This window comes from Notolepis coatsorum (assembly GCF_963971535.1).
Source record: "Notolepis coatsorum genome assembly, chromosome: 1".
NCBI lineage: Eukaryota > Metazoa > Chordata > Actinopteri > Aulopiformes > Paralepididae > Notolepis > Notolepis coatsorum.
Genome location: NC_140165.1, coordinates 57613946 through 57631768, shown reverse-complemented (window position 1 = coordinate 57631768; position 17823 = coordinate 57613946). Strand labels below are relative to the sequence as shown.

At 41.3% G+C, this 17823-nt stretch overlaps 1 protein-coding gene across 2 annotated transcripts in view; it reads right to left on the bottom strand.

The window, feature by feature from the left end:
• tgds (TDP-glucose 4,6-dehydratase) overlaps positions 1-17823 on the bottom strand; it is a 49667-nt gene that overhangs the window by 22725 nt on the left and 9119 nt on the right. For both annotated transcript variants that reach the window (XM_084314991.1, XM_084314990.1), the window contains exons 3-5: positions 16864-16932; positions 12271-12361; positions 7006-7154 (exon numbers count right to left, since the gene is read on the bottom strand). In XM_084314991.1, the coding sequence (XP_084171117.1) occupies positions 7006-7154; positions 12271-12361; positions 16864-16932 (309 nt within the window). The remainder of the gene's footprint in view (positions 1-7005; positions 7155-12270; positions 12362-16863; positions 16933-17823) is intronic.

Genomic DNA, 17823 nt, shown 5'->3' with positions numbered 1-17823 from the left:
GTTGTCATACAGAAGTACAGAATACTTTTATACAAAATGCTTCTTTCTGTTACGCTCCAGAGACTGTGCTAGACAAGATAAGTATGAAATAAAATAAAATAGTATAGCATGTAAAAATAGAAGTAAAAATAGAAGTCACGTACGTAGACACAGTGTTCAGTATATACATATGTACAATGTTCGATGCAGAATAGAAGTAACTGAGTTACCATACAATATACAATATACTATGCAATATACTAATATACAATACTATATAGTGCAAAGCAGAAATGGGATGAGGTACAATTTAGGTACAATTTACAGTAAGGTGTACTGAGGTATGGGTTGTAGTGCAAATCCTTTACCAATAAATATAAAGTGTGTTTAGGTGTTCTAAAGTGTGGAGAGTGGGTGCTGCAGTGTGTTGTTTGTTTAAAGTGAGTGTGTGCATGTGGATGTGTGTGTTGTGAGTGCATTTGATGGTTGTTGCATAGTGTTATTGTTCGTTGAGCAACCTGATGGCCTGGGGATAGAAGCTTCTTCTGAGTCTTTCTGTGCTTGCCATGAGACTCCGGTATCGCTTGCCTGACCGCAGCAGTTCAAATAGGCAGTTGTTTGGGTGGCTGGAGTGCTTAATAATTCTCTTAGCCATACCCCTGCTATCTCCTATCTTAACGTTAGCAAGCTAAGCATGCATAGCGCGACGTGTGTAACATTAAGTTACACTGCTATCGTTAGCAAGCATAACGCGACCCGTGTAACGTTAAGCAACTTGTGTTCCGTGGGGAAAGACCGTTCATCACTGCATACAACTTGGTTTAATCCAAATATCCATTCAGAAACTTTGTATTATGAAATAATTCTGAGATGTCTGACTATTTCCCTATGCCTTGTTTGGTGCGAGTTCAGCTGACACTGTTGACACGCCCACTACACAAAGCGTGCGCTCACACACACACACACACACACACACACACACACACACACCCCCCCCCTCCAGTCATGCAGCCACTTAACTCATGGGAAATATATCATCAGGCTATTGTTCTAAAAGTATCTCTACTAGGGATGTCCCGATCGCCTTTTTTTGCTTCCGATCCGATCCCGATCATGTGATTTTAAATATCTATCGATCCGATCGTTTCCGATCCGATCTTTCACATTAGTAATCAATTTTGACGCATTTGTCAGAAACTGGCAGAGCGAGACAAGCCCATCTGTTGCCTATAGTCCGGGGCGCGAGAGCGGAGGCTTTTGTTATTACATTCACCCTGAGAAATGTGCTTCTGCTTCATATGAGAAATATTAAAAGTTTCAATATATGTTTGCACATTAGTATACATTCAGTGTTCGACTTACGTAATGGTCCATTCTGGTCTGAAACGCCGACGATAATCCTCAGTCACGTAACGTTATCCTCCAGGTGAAAAGTTAGTCTGAAAACTTCGCCTCCAGCCTGTCCTCCTTGCAAACATTGCAACTGGCTTGACTTTCTATTTTAAAATGCTTAGTTCCAAACCTCTGACATTAAGTCTAGCTGCTCAAGTCAGTGGATATTAACCGTGTTTCGGGAGCGACGTGTTGTACTGTTGTTGTGATGTGGAGCGTGTAGCGTCTAAATTAAAGGGGTGTTTGTTGCAACGGTGAAAATTAAAGGGGAATGTGTTTGTTGTGGACAATTATTCTGCTCTGTGTGACAATAAATACATTAATGATGATATATTATATGTAATTTAAAACCAAAACTAAGGCCTCCGTATGAGTTTAAGACGTGGACATGGTCATGTTTGTTGAATAAAAATTTTCTTTTTTTGACTGCCGATTTTTATTATTATTTTTCCCCGATCCCCGATCCTCTGAAAAGCACGTGATCGACGCCGATTCCGATCACGTGATCGGATCGGGACATCCCTAATCTCTACTAATAAATATTTGGACTTTTAAAAGATTTTTCTAAATAATGTAAGCCACTTATTAAAGGCTTACATTATATTGTAAGTATTGAACCGTTTTTAACAGCTGGGTATTCTGATTTAAGAACTTTCTAATTAAAATAGAAAGTCCCAAAATAGTTAATTTATCTGACTGCTTGTATTAATTGATCAAAAAGTAGCCATGTGCAGTAATATAGTTATATAAAAGAATAATAAAGCAATGTCGATTATGTTCTCAATAAAAAAATTGCAAAATAATCAAAAAGAACCAATAAGAGTATCGATAAAGTACCTAACCGTTAAGCAGTATCGAATCGATAAGAGTAGTAATATCGATAAAATCCTAACGATCCTAACCCATCCCTAATGAACACTGTTGAATACACTGTTATCAATGAAAGAAGAAATGTTTGCAGCTGTGGTAATACTTCAGTTGGTTCATTATAAAAGATACAAACCTGAAAACAAAAGCACTTAAATGTTAAATAAAAGGACCACAGTAATGAGGCAGGAGGAACATATTTGTTTGCACTATAATGGTAAAATTGTTATTTAAAAAAAGTGCCCCTAAAAAAGATTCTGTGCCCCTAAATTTTTCATTAAGGTGCACCTGTGCCTAGTGAAAAAGCTTAGCGTACAGCCCTGAGACACACTACTGTACATAGACACACCACATAGACACACCACATATACACACTAAAATGTAATATCGGAAATTATCTGTATCGGTTTTAAATTATTTTTTTTATTATTATTTACCGTAAATCCTCTAATAGTGGAGGGTACTCAAATAGAGGACGGGCCTCTTATAATGGCCTGGTTTTTTTTATAAATTTTTCAGCTGTGATATAGAATGAGATTAGGCTTGGGCGGTATGAAGGTATTACGGTATACCAGGGTATTTCGAAATCCCGCCGGTATGATTTTCAATACCGTGACATCACAGACTGTGCGCCAAATCACAGATGTGTTTCCTTCTATTACACTGACACATAGTTATAACAGGGACGGCATTGGTTGTAGTGCACAGCACGCGCCAGCAGAGGGCAGTCTGTCTTTCCCTCTCTGTCAGAGCAGAGCTGAGCTGAGCAGGTGACGCAACACGCATGTTCCTTTTGGTCTTTCATCTCGCATGTGTGTATTAATCTGCACGACAAATAAAGACTTATTCTTCTATAGAATGCGGTTATGGACCGATGGCCGTCCGTTTATTAACCATGGGTCCACTTCCAGACATTGGATGATTGAGGAATCGGGAAACGGAGCGTTTTTCTAACGTTTTGAAATGGATTCGTGCATGAATGTGGACTCGGGGACACGTTATTTGGGTACCGGTAAGTAAGTTATGTTATGGTTAAGCGTATGGAAGATGAACGTACGAGATATGAATGCTGGGAGTGTATGTTTGGTAAAGCGTTCCAGTTCGACTGTGTGTGTTCGTATTGGCTTCGCGATTCACTACAGGGGTTTAACGGCTTAAGCTGGGTTTTGATTATCACTTAATCAAGGCAGAATCAATTTATGAGTCTGTATGTGTAGTTGTGTACTACTGTCGTGAGTTTGTGAGTCATATTGGTCTAATTTCAGCCTCCATTATACGTTATTTGTTCCGTATGACTCGTTTCATAATGGGTTCCCACGCTTGCCTTGACATTTTTTTCCATGCTACCTCCTGATTTTCCAGGTACCATATTAAGTGATGATCTATAGGCCCCTGAAGCTTTCAGCCCCCATCCGTGCCCCCCTCCCCTCACACACACAACCCCCTAGGACACCTGACTACTTACTTGATTTAAAAGATGTGCCAGTCAAGTCTACATTGTAAATGCTTAGAGCAATGCATGAAATAATGCAACAAGCTGTAGATGAAAAACTATTTATTGAACTGGAACTTTGAAACACATGAGCACTGGGATTGATATATGTTCTCTTTCCTCTCCTATCTCATCCTGTCCTCTTCTCTCCACACCTCCCCTCGTGTCTGCTCCTGTCTTCTCTTCCTACTCTTCTCAGCTCCTCTCCACTCCCTTTTCCTTTGTCATCCTCTACTCTCTTCTCCTCTTTCATCTTCGCCCCTCTTCACTTCCTCCTCCCTCTTTCCTTTATTTATTAGTCTTATCAGATTATGAAGGGGTAGTATGCCTACTCGTCTTTTGTAAATCAAACTAATGAACCTAAAGGGGAAAACATAAGGCTGGTTCCCCTGTGGTTCATCAGTACAGCAACCCCACTAGTAAGCTTAGCTTAACAGTATAGATGTATAGAATCAGTCTAGGCATGATCAATGATTTTTCAAAAATGTCTCAGCCCAAATGTTCCTATTTAGTAGTATAATCTTTTTTAAGAAAAAAAAATGAAAATCACAAAATAGCTTGTGATTTTTCATTTTTTATATTATAAGAATGAATGTTACAAAATGTATCAAGACTAGACTATTCATGTCAACTAGTATAGAAGTAATGTCACAGCCTAATGTGAAAATGTATTGGTAGTTAGCTAGCAATGCAAGCTAGCCAACACTAGCTAGTAGCTAGTTAGTTACAAACTGAATGTTGGCTAGCAAGATTGCGCTCCATGTCATACCCGTGTCAACCGTCCCGTTTTTCCGGGATTCTCCCGTATTTCAACCTTCTGTCCCGCCGTCCTACCGTTAAAATATTTTCCTGTATTTTCCCCCATTTCTTTTTATTTATACAAAATGGCTGCAATTCCCCTCTGTGACGATAGGTGGCAGCAGTGTAGATTAGACCTTTAGCAGAGGATGTCAGACGGGAAGACGGTTGCAGAGAAAATGTGGGGCAAAAGTGGGGTTGTTCCCGTTGAGCTCACTCTCTGCCGTGGTTTCCCAGTGTATAATGTATGGTGCTCTCCCTCAACATGCGAGTAGGGTGAGACAACACCATTCTTTAGTCCAAATAATACCCTACTTTATACTATATTAGTCATTCGTTTAATGTAAAGTCAGTCTTACATTGGCACTGCTTTAACGTTGCATTTACCCATAATCCATTGCTGTATTAGACCCATGTGCCAGTATAACTTTTGTAAAGTAATGAAGCGCAAATGTAAAGTTAATCAATACACAATGAAACAATATCTATATCACATGTCAAAACTACTTTAATAAAACAAGATTTCCGTTTTTCATTTCTACTCATCACTATTCATCCAAAACAAGACAGACTGTAGATGTCAAGGCTCCCGTGTTGGCTGGGAAATGCATGTATTTGACCCTTCTATTGAGATCGCGAGTAACGTTATTATTCCTGAAGTCCACCAATCCGAAACTATACTTTTGCCTGCCTCACCAAGTTGCCTGCATCAAATTCCAACATACCATATAGGATGCCAAGAGGGTTTTTATAAACACATCTTAATTTTGTGCTCAATAGTTTCATTTTATTACTATTTTACACATCATCCAATACAATTGTCCAGGACAACTGTTTCTATTTCCATGTAAGTGTTCACTTTTGCTCAGTTTCCATGACTTTTCCATACCTGGAAAATGAAAAAAATTATTCCATGTTTTCCATGTTTTCCAGGTACCGTGGGAACCCTGTGTGTGTCTCGAATGTGCGAGCTGATTTGTTTACTTTGGCAACACGGGTCGCTAAGGAATTTAGGTTCGAGGTTGAAGAAAGTGCACTTTTAGGTTGAAAGAACGGCCCTAATGTCAACGTGTTTCAATTGTTAACTTAGCTCCGCTCCCCCCCCCCCCCCCCCCGCGCGCTGATGAAAATGAAAGTCATACCGTCATAATACCCATACCGGGGTATTATGTCAGCAAGGTATGACGGTATGAAAAAAATTATACCGCCCAAGCCTAAATGAGATAAACTCTTGCCAATGCAAATTAAATGCTGCCTCTCTCTACACTGACTACATTAACGTTTCCCTCTCGTTGGCGTTAGCATTAGCGTTAGCTAACGTTGTCATAGCTAGATCTGTGGTGTCGGCTAGATGACGTTGGCTTCGTTTGCAAACGTTAGTTAATGTTCACTATCTATATGGCGTTGGCAGGCGGGGCTGGCGTTGTCCAGTTGACATTACATATCATGATGGCTATGATAGCGTTAGCTAAAGCTACTGCATCTTATGAATGAATGAATGAAAACTTTATTTAACAGATTGCAGAATGGGTACAATACAGTACGGCTCAATACACACAATTGTACATCAGGGTCCCCCATTTTCAATTCATAGTGACATTTATGACATACACAACATACATGACATGGTGGATTCGACTCAGGTATAGTCGAAGGTACCACACGCTAAATTGTCCCCGGACCCCGCAACCTATAGACGGTTCCAACTTCAGTGTGTGAATTATGTTAATCCACCACAGTTTCACAATTACAATTGGCCAGTTTGTGAAATTAAGGCCTGCCTCTTATATAAGCCTCTCTCTAATAAAGGCCTGGTGCTCTTTGCAGCTGAGGTAAATACAAGACCCGTCCAATATTAGAGGATTTACGGTAACCTTTATTTACCCAGGCAAGCAAGTAAGAACAAATTCTTATTTGATTTATTGTCAAAAGTATGCATAATGTTGTGTTAATTCCACGACAAGATATATGTAATGTTAATTACCTGAAATTATTCAGTTTTTTGGGGGGAGAAACCCCGCATATATCAGTATCGGTTGATATCGGAAATTAAGAGTTGGACAATATCGGTATATCGGTTATCAGTAAAAAAGCCAATATCAAACATCCCTAGTTGAGGGGGAACAGTGACCAGCTGACCTTATCCAGGGAGGCTCCCTACACCTCGTCAGTACTGATGTATTGAACAGTGAGGCCCCTACACCTCGTCAGTACTGATGTATTGAACAGTGACCAGCTACACCTCGTTAGTACTGATGTATTGAACAGTGAGGCCCCTACACCTCGTCAGTACTGATGTATTGAACAGTGAGGCCCCTACACCTCGTCAGTACTGATGTATTGAACAGTGACCAGCTACACCTTGTTAGTACTGATGTATTGAACAGTGACCAGCTACACCTCGTCAGTACTAATGTATTGAACAGTGAGGCTCCCTACACCTCGTCAGTACTGATGTATTGAGGGGAACAGCTGACCTGGTCCAGGGAGGCTCCATACACCTCGTCGGTACTGATGTAGATGAAGCGTTCGGGCCTGTGGCATGCCTCGTGAGCCCCTCGGAGAACCACCCTGGTGCCCTCTATGTTCACCTGCTGGAAGACAGAGGGACACAGGAAGGAGGACTCTGAGAGAGAGAGAGAGGGGGGGGGGGGGAGAGAGAGAGATACATGTATTTATTTATTTAATTTTTAAATATTATGTTTATTTTTATATTACAAAAACAGGAAGAAAAGTTATTCTATTCTATAAGATTAACCTACCTTAATTATTGCTTTTTTGTAATAAAGCGTTTAGGAAAGCAATACTAGATTATTAATATTACTAGTATTACTATATTACCCAAACAGTCCTCAGTGATGCCTGACTTCAGAGGTGTGTGAGGTCACATGGTCCTTTAAAGGGATAGTTGTGATTGCTTACATGATGTTGATCTGTAGTGCAACCAATGGGGACAAGCTGAATAAAGCTCCTTGAAATGTAGATAAAATCAAATCAAATTTAATTGTAAGGCCCGACAACACACGTTAATGTCCCCATGGGCCGGACACGTCTTCTTTAACTCATTCTGCGCCAGTCATGAGAAAAGTCGGCTTAACTCGCCAACCGTTCAGCGCCAATCACGAGAAAACTCGGGTTTTAATCGTTATTTCTTTTATTAGCTATATCCATTCATTTTTCATCCATCCAGCCTGATGTTATCATTGGGAATGGGTCTGAGCCCGCAAAACGGCAAATACCACCGCCAGCCGGTATTGCACTCTATTAGAAATGGTGTAGTTTATTTTCTGGGCCGATCTGAGCCGTGCGGGCGGGGTTTAAATACTCCGGCAGGACGAGCTTTTACAACTATGCATCTGCGATGCTGCCCTAGGGGTGGGCGATATATCGAGTATACTCGATGTATCGCGGATTGTTCTACCCGAGATGTAGTACTGTACTATATCGCGAACATCGAGTATTTAGTTTATATGGCGCCGCCCGCGGCCGAGAGACACTCGCAGTGCTTTCCTCGAGAAGGGACGGCGGAGCTATAGGCTAACGTTAGTGTATTGGTCCCGAGTGTAGCAGGGACGGCGGAGCTATAGGCTAACGTTAGTGTAGTCAGGGCTGTACAGTGCGATATAATGTTGCGGTTGTAATTTCATTAGACAGACCAGCGCGGACCTTTAATAACATGTAATTTAATTGACACGAGCAATGAGCTAACGGTAGCTGCTAACCAAGGTATCCATTAGGATTATGCTAAGCTAACTAGCGATAGCTGTTAACCCTGAAAACGGTCAAAGCGGACTCCACAAGACTAGTTCCATTCGTGAGGAAAGGGGGTGGGTTATATTGACAACGCTTGACAACAGAAGTTTAAACATAACTTCATATTTATTGGTTATTCGTTTCTGTATATCATTCAATTTCCATCTCCGTGTGTCTCCATCTCCATCTCTTCCTGTTTACATTCGAGTGTGACGTCATCACCTACGGCAGCTTAGACGATCAAAACGCGAACCTAGAACAAAACCCGAGGGGGGGGGGGGGGGGGGGCTGGCTCTCTTGTTCATTCTCGCCCCCCCTCTCTCTCTCTCTCTCTCTCGCTCTCTCTCTACATTCAATGGTTTAAAGTAGCCAAACGTTACAGACAGTATAAATACTAACTGGATAGTTGATGATTTAAACATTTAATTTCATTATCTGAAATATTCTAAAATCATTAAGTCTGCTATAAGCCATTATACCTTTGTGTGTGATTATTATTTTCTCACAGTAGGGTGTGTATATATATATATACATATATATATGTGTGTGTGTGTTTGGCTAAAGTGGATAGAAAACACAGTACTGTGTAAAAGTCTTAGGCACCCAAGAGTTTTTATATAAATTGTCTTAGATGTAAATAATTTTTTTTATTAGTGTGTCAGTAGACTACTCTTAGTACATTTTCATTAAATTATTTTTTAAAGCATCTTCATGGTTTAATAATGCAAACATATGTTGCAGGGACTTATTATAATCATCATATTGGCGTGACTGTATGCATCAAAGGGTTAAATCAAGCATTTTTAAGTGATTTAGAGGAAATGTCAAAATATCGCGATATATATCGTGTATCGCGATATGGCCAAAAAATATCGCGATATCATTTAGAGGCCATATCGCTTATTGCTTAATAACAGCGGAGCAGTGCTGCCGTTGCTTCCGCGTTTTCCCTGATTGGCTGCGACACGCCCCGCGGCAGGCGCGGCAACCGCAGAGCGGAGCGGCAGAGCTTGCGGCATTATGAAACCGCCCTAATCCGCCATGATTTTCATTCGGCGCTCAGCTCACCTGGCAACGCAGTGGTCCTGCGGTCCGTTGTTGACAAGTTCGAATCCCATCAATTTTCTTTTTTTTTTAACGTGATTTTTTTTTAACGTGTATTCTTTCGCCGGTTAAGGTTAGGCATGGTTAAGGTTAAGGTTAAGGTTAGGCATTGTTTCTGAGTTGGTTAAGGTTAGAACGGTTAAGTTTAGGCGCTGTTAAGGAGCTGGTTAAGGTTAGAGTTTGTCTTAGAGAATGGCAATATTCTTTCTATGGTTAAGGTTAAGGTTAGGCATGGTTAAGGTTAAGGTTAGGCATTGTTTCGGAGTTGGTTAAGGTTAGAACGGTTAAGTTTAGGCGCTGTTAAGGAGCTGGTTAAGGTTAGAGTTTGTCTTAGAGAATGGCAATATTCTTTCTATGGTTAAGGTTAAGGTTAGGCATGGTTAAGGTTAAGGTTAAGGTTAGGCATTGTTTCGGAGTTGGTTAAGGTTAGAACGGTTAAGTTTAGGCGCTGTTAAGGAGCTTAGAGAATGGCAATAGACAGCCTATTTCCGCACTGCCGCTCTCCCGTGTTGCCGCGGTCACATGGTCAAATTGTCACATTCTTGCACTGCTCCGCTGTTAAAAAGTAACACGCGGCCATATCGCCCAGCCAGCTGCCCCCCCCCCCCCCCTCATATGCAATGCCAGACAGTGTGGGACGGACCTCCACGAGCAGTATTTGGAATGGCGATCAGATAATTGGATTATTTTTTTTTGCATTACATCAGAGACCAGGTAAGGACCAGTGTTAATTTTGTCAACGAAGATTATTACTATATATGGTCGTCAACAAAGCTTTTTTCCCCCGACGACAACGAGACGTGACGTCACGTTAATGTAGATCATGTGACACTAACGTGACTAAATTATTTATGCATGATCGTTGACTACATCTGAGGACACAAAAATGTACTTTACAAAAACCAATGACGAATTCTCTCTTAATTTATGTTGACTAAAACAAGATGAGACAAAATAATTATAACTTTTAGAATAATTCACGTTATTATTTCAGCATTTCCTTTTCCGGCTAATCGATAGCTATTGCTCCATTGTTAATGAATCCCTTTAGCGCTTGAAGTGCACTAAAACATCGTAATGACGTCATATAATGTTGGGTACATGCTCAGTAGAGTTAGAACGCTCCCAGTCTTAGGGGCTGTGATATTTTGTTACCACACTTTATGCACATAGAAGTGCTGTGGCAGGTTCGCTAAGCTAATGTTGTTAGCCGAATGCTCTGATGGGGGCCGCCATTTAAAGTTTTAAGTTTAAAGTGACGTCAGCGATCTACGGTTGTACTCGACAGACAAAAGGGCATGTGTGTGTGACGTGTGTGAAATTTGTACAGTAGGTCCCAGTGAGAATTGCAATCAGTGTGTACTGTGTATTTACACTATCCTAATGTTGCTTTGTTGGTTAAAAAAATAATAAGCTATTTAAATCAGAATATGTTCCGTTCCATGTCTGACTATTTCTGAATCTATTGACCATTTCAAGGAATGTTTGGTTACTATTGGGCTTCTAGCCTTCTACTGAACTTATTGTGAATCAGCTGATAGGGTTTTGGGCTAGACTATACTTAATAAATAGAATTGCATTATTTACAATATAAAAATATAAAATGCCTTTTTTTCATTAGCGAAAACTAGACAAAAATCATCTGTTTTCTGCGACTAAATCTAGACAAAAAAGACAAAATCGAGACTAACCTGACTTAAGACTAAAATGCTCAGACCTGTAGTTGACTAAAACTGACTAAACGAAAAATAAATGAAGGTGACTAAATATGATGAAAACGAAAAAGTAGCATTTGACACATGACTAAGACTAAAATTAAAATAGCTGCCAAAATTAACACTAAGGACTATATATCCAATATTGCGTTGATCTGATATTTCTTTCTACCACGATCGAAGCTGTCTGTGTGGACTGTGTGTGGCTTTTTACCGTTGGCTGCGGTGGCGAGCGCCCCGCTACGAGGGCCATTTCATGTATGCATGAGGAAGGATAATAACGATAATCTAGCATTGATTTCAGAAAGATTCGATAATCAGGCGAAAAATGACAACGTGATAAGTGTATTCCACTAAAACGCTATTATCGCCTCTTTTCCTGGGATTACTAAGAATCACAAACTATACTCATATTCAAAACGGTATAAAACGGAAATGTACGGATGAAAAAACAATCTGTTTTGTGCATGTTGACTGGAAGCAACTCACTGACAATCGACGGGTGTATTAGACCCATAGATATAAGATATATTTTAACCACTCGCAATTTTCTCCCCATTGATTAAAGCGATGGCGTTCTAGCACCCCCTGGCACCCTGACCCCTGGCGCTGATTGAGTTAAACAAGTCAAGAAGAAACATCACAATAAATCAAGAACAAAACAAAAACTTTAAATAAATAAAATGAATGCAACACTCCCAGACATACCCCACGCGAAGGTAAGGAAAAACTCACTAAAACCTAGCAAAGGAAAAAGTGCACCACAGGCAATGTGGAGGAGAGAAACCTTAGAAGGGCCGTTCAAGGGGGGATCTCCCTTCTTAGATGTCGGTGATAGTAGTGTTGCAATAAAACAGGCGAAACAGTTGGTAAGCATGCACTCATACGTGTAATGAAACACAGATAAGTGCATGCAATAGCAACTGAACATGTACTCCACACGGAACAGACGGGAGCTTGACCCCATTGACTTTGCATTAGTTTGTGGCCAACTATCCAGAGCTAGTGTGAGGAACAGCACGGATTGTGTTGAGAAGGGCCTCTACTGATCAACACCATCACTGGTAAATAGGAAACAGGGCTATGGTTCCAGAAATCACAAATATGCCTGTCTAGTGTCTACATTGAGTCCGTTTCGTTTTTGTACGATGAAGGTGGAATGTTTCTCACCAACGTGTGTTTTGGCTGCCAGGTGGAAAACAACATCGATCCTCTCCGTCCTGAAGATGTGGTCGACCAGCCGTGGATCACACACATCACCCTGTCAATCACATCGCCCTGTCAATCACATCACCTTGTCAATCACATCACCCTGTCAATCACATCACCCTGTCAATCACATCGCCCTGTCAATCACATCACACACATCACCCTGTCAATCACATCGCCCTGTCAATCACATCACACACATCACCCTGTCAATCACATCACCCTGTCAATCACATCGCCGTGTCAATCACATCACCCTGTCAATCACATCACCCTGTCAATCACATCACCCTGTCAATCACATCACCCTGTCAATCACATTGCCCTGTCAATCACATCGCCGTGTCAATCACATCGCCCTGTCAATCACATCACACACATCACCCTGCCAATCACATCACACACATCGCCCTGTCAATCACATCGCCCTGTCAATCACATCACACACATCACCCTGTCAATCACATCACCCCGTCAATCATATCACACACATCGCACATTTCACTATTAACTGTGATAGTAAATGTCACAGTTAATTGAGCATGCACAATTCTAGATAGGGATACACCAATATCGATAACGATATTAACATGTCTGTTATGACCAATATTACCGATGTACACTGAAACAATGTTAGCCAACAATCACGTGCTGCATCGTTGTCACATGCAAGTAACGTTACCCAAACAAACACACACACACACACAGCAGCTAGACAGAGATATAATCAGTTTTACTCATGGGACCGTCTTATGAAAAGAATCACAACACCGACATGGTCGGCGATATATGGTGCATCCATGTCTAGCCACGTCTAAAAAGTGTTTTAATTTATTCACTTTTAACCTAAAACATTTAGTCATTTTGTTGACGCTTTTATCCTAAGAGACTTGTGAACAACAAGTCAGCAAGAGAGGTGCCTCTCTGGCAGCTAAGGGTCAGTGGCATTTTCATCAAATAGTAACAAGCTTGAGTGTTACACTCTGAGTGCATAGTAGTATAGATATTATTAGCATGATAGGTAGTAGTATAAGTATAGTAGTAGAGACATATTAGCATGATATGTCTCTTTCTCTCTGTATGTTCAATGATTATCAATGAAGTAGCGAAAAGTTACACTATATAAACTAACTTGATAGATGATAATAAATATTTCACTTCATTAGCAAAAATATTGTAAAATCATAAAATCATCTGCTATAAGCTATTATCCATCTTGTGTGTGTGTGTGTGTGTGTGTGTGTGTGTGTGTGTGTGTGTGTGTGTGTGTGTGTGTGTGTGTGTGTCTGTGTGTGTGTGTGTGTGTACATGTACATTTACTATATGCTACTCTTTTTGACATGGATTGGGCTAATTAGCTTTAACAATCCTGATTCCTGAGCCTATTTTATTCAAAAGGAAGATATTGATTTAAATATGTATATAGCCTATACATAAGTTTTTTTTTATTTTAATCGTATCTCCTGTGCTGGCACAAGCACTACCATAGCGTGGAGTGGAGAGAAAACACACAATACATATAATAATTCACGGAAATATACTAAAAAGCTATTTATGGTCGGTAAAAAATCTCTGGCTGGTAGTTTTTTTAATCTAAAGCTAAAAAGGATGAGGATACTCATTAGACATTTTTAAATATTCAATTGCAAATATAATCAATTATTGTAAATTAATGGTTTAGAATGATTAATCGACCAATCGATAAAATAATCAACAGATGAATCGATAACAAAATAAATAATCGTTAGTGACAGCCCTAATAGACATATTAGCATGATAAGTAGTAGTATAAGTAGCAGATATTGTTTGAAGAGTTGTGTTTTAGTCAACGGCGGAAAATTGGCCGGGTTTCAGCTGTCCTGACTTTGGTGGGAAGGTTGTTCCACCATTATTATTATTATTATTATTATTATTATTATTATTATTATTATTATTATTATTATTATTATTATTATTATTATTATTATTATTATTATTATTATTATTATTATTATTATTATTATTATTATTATTATTATTATTATTATATTATTATTATTATTGTGGAGCGTGGATTGAGAATAGCCTGCTCTCTCTCTTTGATGACCCCCCAGGAGCTCGGATAGGAGTGGGTCTGAGGCGGCCAGAAGATGCAGAGTGTAGGGGTCTTGAGGATGTGTAGTTAGAAGATGCAGAGTGTAGGGGTCTTGAGGCTGTGTAGTTAGAAGATGCAGAGTGTAGGGGTCTTGAGGGTGTGTAGTTAAAAGATGCAGAGCATAGGGGTCTTGAGGGTGTATAGTTAGAAGATGCAGAGCGTAGGGGTCTTGAGGCTGTGTAGTTAGAAGATGCAGAGCGTAGGGGTCTTGAGGGTGTGTAGTTAGAAGATGCAGGGCATAGGGGTCTTGAGGGTGTGTAGTTACAAGATGCAAAGCGCAGGGGTCTTGAGGGTGTGTAGGTAGAGACCATAGGAGGGAGACGTTCCCCTTGGTGCATGGTATGCCAGGTCAAGGACCTTGAAGCGGATTTGTATGGCAATGGGAAGCCAGTGCAGCGCTCTGAGAAGGGAACTCGGGGAGATAAGGGGGACCACTGCATTCTGTATGAGTTGAAAGTGGGTTGGTGCTGGTAAACCAGCTAGCAGTGCATTCCAGTAGTCGAGGCGAGACATGACTGTTGACTACAGGAGGAGTTGAGTGGCTTCTTTTGTCAGGAAGGGGCGGATCCTTCTGACGTTGCTCAGGAAGAATCAGCAGGTTCTGGTTGTTCAGGTAATGCGAGCAGAGAAGTTCAGCCGGTCGTCAAGGACCACACCTAGATTATTGGCGGTCGGGGACGTAGCCACGGCTACATTCTCCACTGTGATCGAAAGGTCAGTCAGCGGGGAGGATTTGACCGGCAGGTGAAGTAGCTCCGTTTTGCTTAGGTTCAGTTTGAGGTGGTTAGTTGTCATTCAGGCGGAAATGTCGGACAGGTTGAGATCCACTCAGAGACTTGGGTATCTGAGGGAGCGAAGGAGAGGAATAGTTGAGTGTCGTCGGCATAGCAGTGATGAGACGTAATAATGTTACCCAGAGATTTGGTGTAGAGAGAAGAGGAGGGGTCCAAAGACCGAGCCCTGGGGAACACCCGTCTGTAGGGGGCCGACAGGGTGCCTCTCCATGCTACTTGGTAGGAGCGGTCGTTGGGGTAGGATGACAGCCATGCCAGTGCAGAGCCTACAACTCCCATTCCTGCGAGGGACGCGAGGAGGATCTGATGGTTGACTGTGTCGAAGGCTGCTGACAGGTCCAGGAGAATCAGGACAGAGGAGAGGCCTTTCGCTCTTGCTAAGTGAAGAGCCTCTGTGGCTGCTATGAGGGCCGTCTCTGTGGAGTGACCAGTCTTGAAGCCTAACCGATTAGGGTCTAGGACTAGGAGGTCGTTCTGTCATAGATAATCAGTGAGCTGGTTGGATACGGCACGTTCAAGTGATTTAGAGAGGAAAGGCCTATTTCTTCCTTTGTAGGACAAAAAGAAAGTTGAATTATACATGTATCATTTTTCACAACTATTCAAATAGACTACTATATATGTATCCAAAGCACTTTACAACTTATGCCTCACATTCACCCATTCACTCCCACACCGACGGTGGAGGCAACCATGCAAGGTTAGGGGTTAAGTGTCTTGCTCAAGGACACTTCGACATTCTACCGGGAGGAGCCGGAATTAAACCGGGAACCTTCAGATGACCACTCTACCTCCTGAGCCAGTTTTCAAATTTCCATGACTTTTCCATGACTGCAGGAACCCAGTGTGATGTCTCACCCTGATGAAGGTGTAGGCTCCTCCCTAACCAGTATGATCCTGTCTCACCCTGATGAAGGTGTAGGCTCCTCCCTAACCAGTATGATCCTGTCTCACCCTGATGAAGGTGTAGGCTCCTCCCTAACCAGTATGATCCTGTCTCACCCTGATGAAGGTGTAGGCTCCTCCCTAACCAGTATGATCCTGTCTCACCCTGATGAAGGTGTAGGCTCTTCCCTAACCAGTATGATCCTGTCTCACCCTGATGAAGGTGTAGGCTCCTCCCTAACCAGTACGACCCTGTCTCACCCTGATGAAGGTGTAGGCTCCTCCCTAACCAGTATGATCCTGTCTCACCCTGATGAAGGTGTAGGCTCCTCCCTAACCAGTATGATCCTGTCTCACCCTGATGAAGGTGTAGGCTCTTCCCTAACCAGTATGATCCTGTCTCACCCTGATGAAGGTGTAGGCTCTTCCCTAACCAGTATGATCCTGTCTCACCCTGATGAAGGTGTAGGCTCCTCCCTAACCAGTACGACCCTGTCTCACCCTGATGAAGGTGTAGGCTCCTCCCTAACCAGTATGATCCTGTCTCACCCTGATGAAGGTGTAGGCTCCTCCCTAACCAGTATGATCCTGTCTCACCCTGATGAAGGTGTAGGCCCTTCCCTAACCAGTATGATCCTGTCTCACCCTGATGAAGGTGTAGGCTCCTCCCTAACCAGTACGACCCTGTCTCACCCTGATGAAGGTGTAGGCTCCTCCCTAACCAGTACGACCCTGTCTCACCCTGATGAAGGTGTAGTTCCCTCTGCCCTCCACGTCCTCGAGGCTCCTGGTGCTGCAGCAGTAGTCCAGCTGAAAGACAGAGAGTAAACGTGTTAACCCTTTCACTGCCGCAACTACCAAACGGTTAACCATTTCACTGCGACAATACAGGTTAACCATTTCACTGCCACACGACAGCAGGTTAACCCTTCTGTAGTGTGATAGTAAAGGGTTAACCTTCTGTAGTGTGGTAGTGAAAGGGTTAAAGCACTGGGACACAGACATCAGACCACTTTCACGGTCTACAAATGCCCTACACTGTAATCATAGTAATCATAATAATCATATACTATAGTATATACCCATATAACTCTGTATGATATGTACAATAGTGCTGTATATACCGTGTATATATATACACACAATTATAATTACCACATATATATATATACACATATCTGTCTGAATATACCTGCATATAATCCATCTATATACATACTTATACACCTGCATATAACCCATATAAGTCTGTATGATAGCATTTAGAATAATGCTGTATATATACCGTATACATGCTGTATGTGATGTAATGTAATGTATATAGGACAGGCATGTATAAACATTATGCTTCAGTCTGTACCTTTTCAGTCACTGCCAAATCAAAGATTGTTGAATGATTGTGCATATTGTATTGTGTGATGACTGAATAAAACTACTACTACTAAAACTACTACTTATATGTATCTGTCTGTACATATCTGTATATAATCCTTTTTATATATCTGTAGATACTATATCTATATCTGTACATATCCCTTACCTACTCTTACTAGTTATACTGCTGGCCAGTATGACTTACTACCATAGTGTCTTTATACCTGTAATCACTGTACATATTAATACTACAACTATGTACATACATCTCATTAGCACTATTAATCAGTAGTACTCATTTATATATTTTATACCCAGTTTAATCAC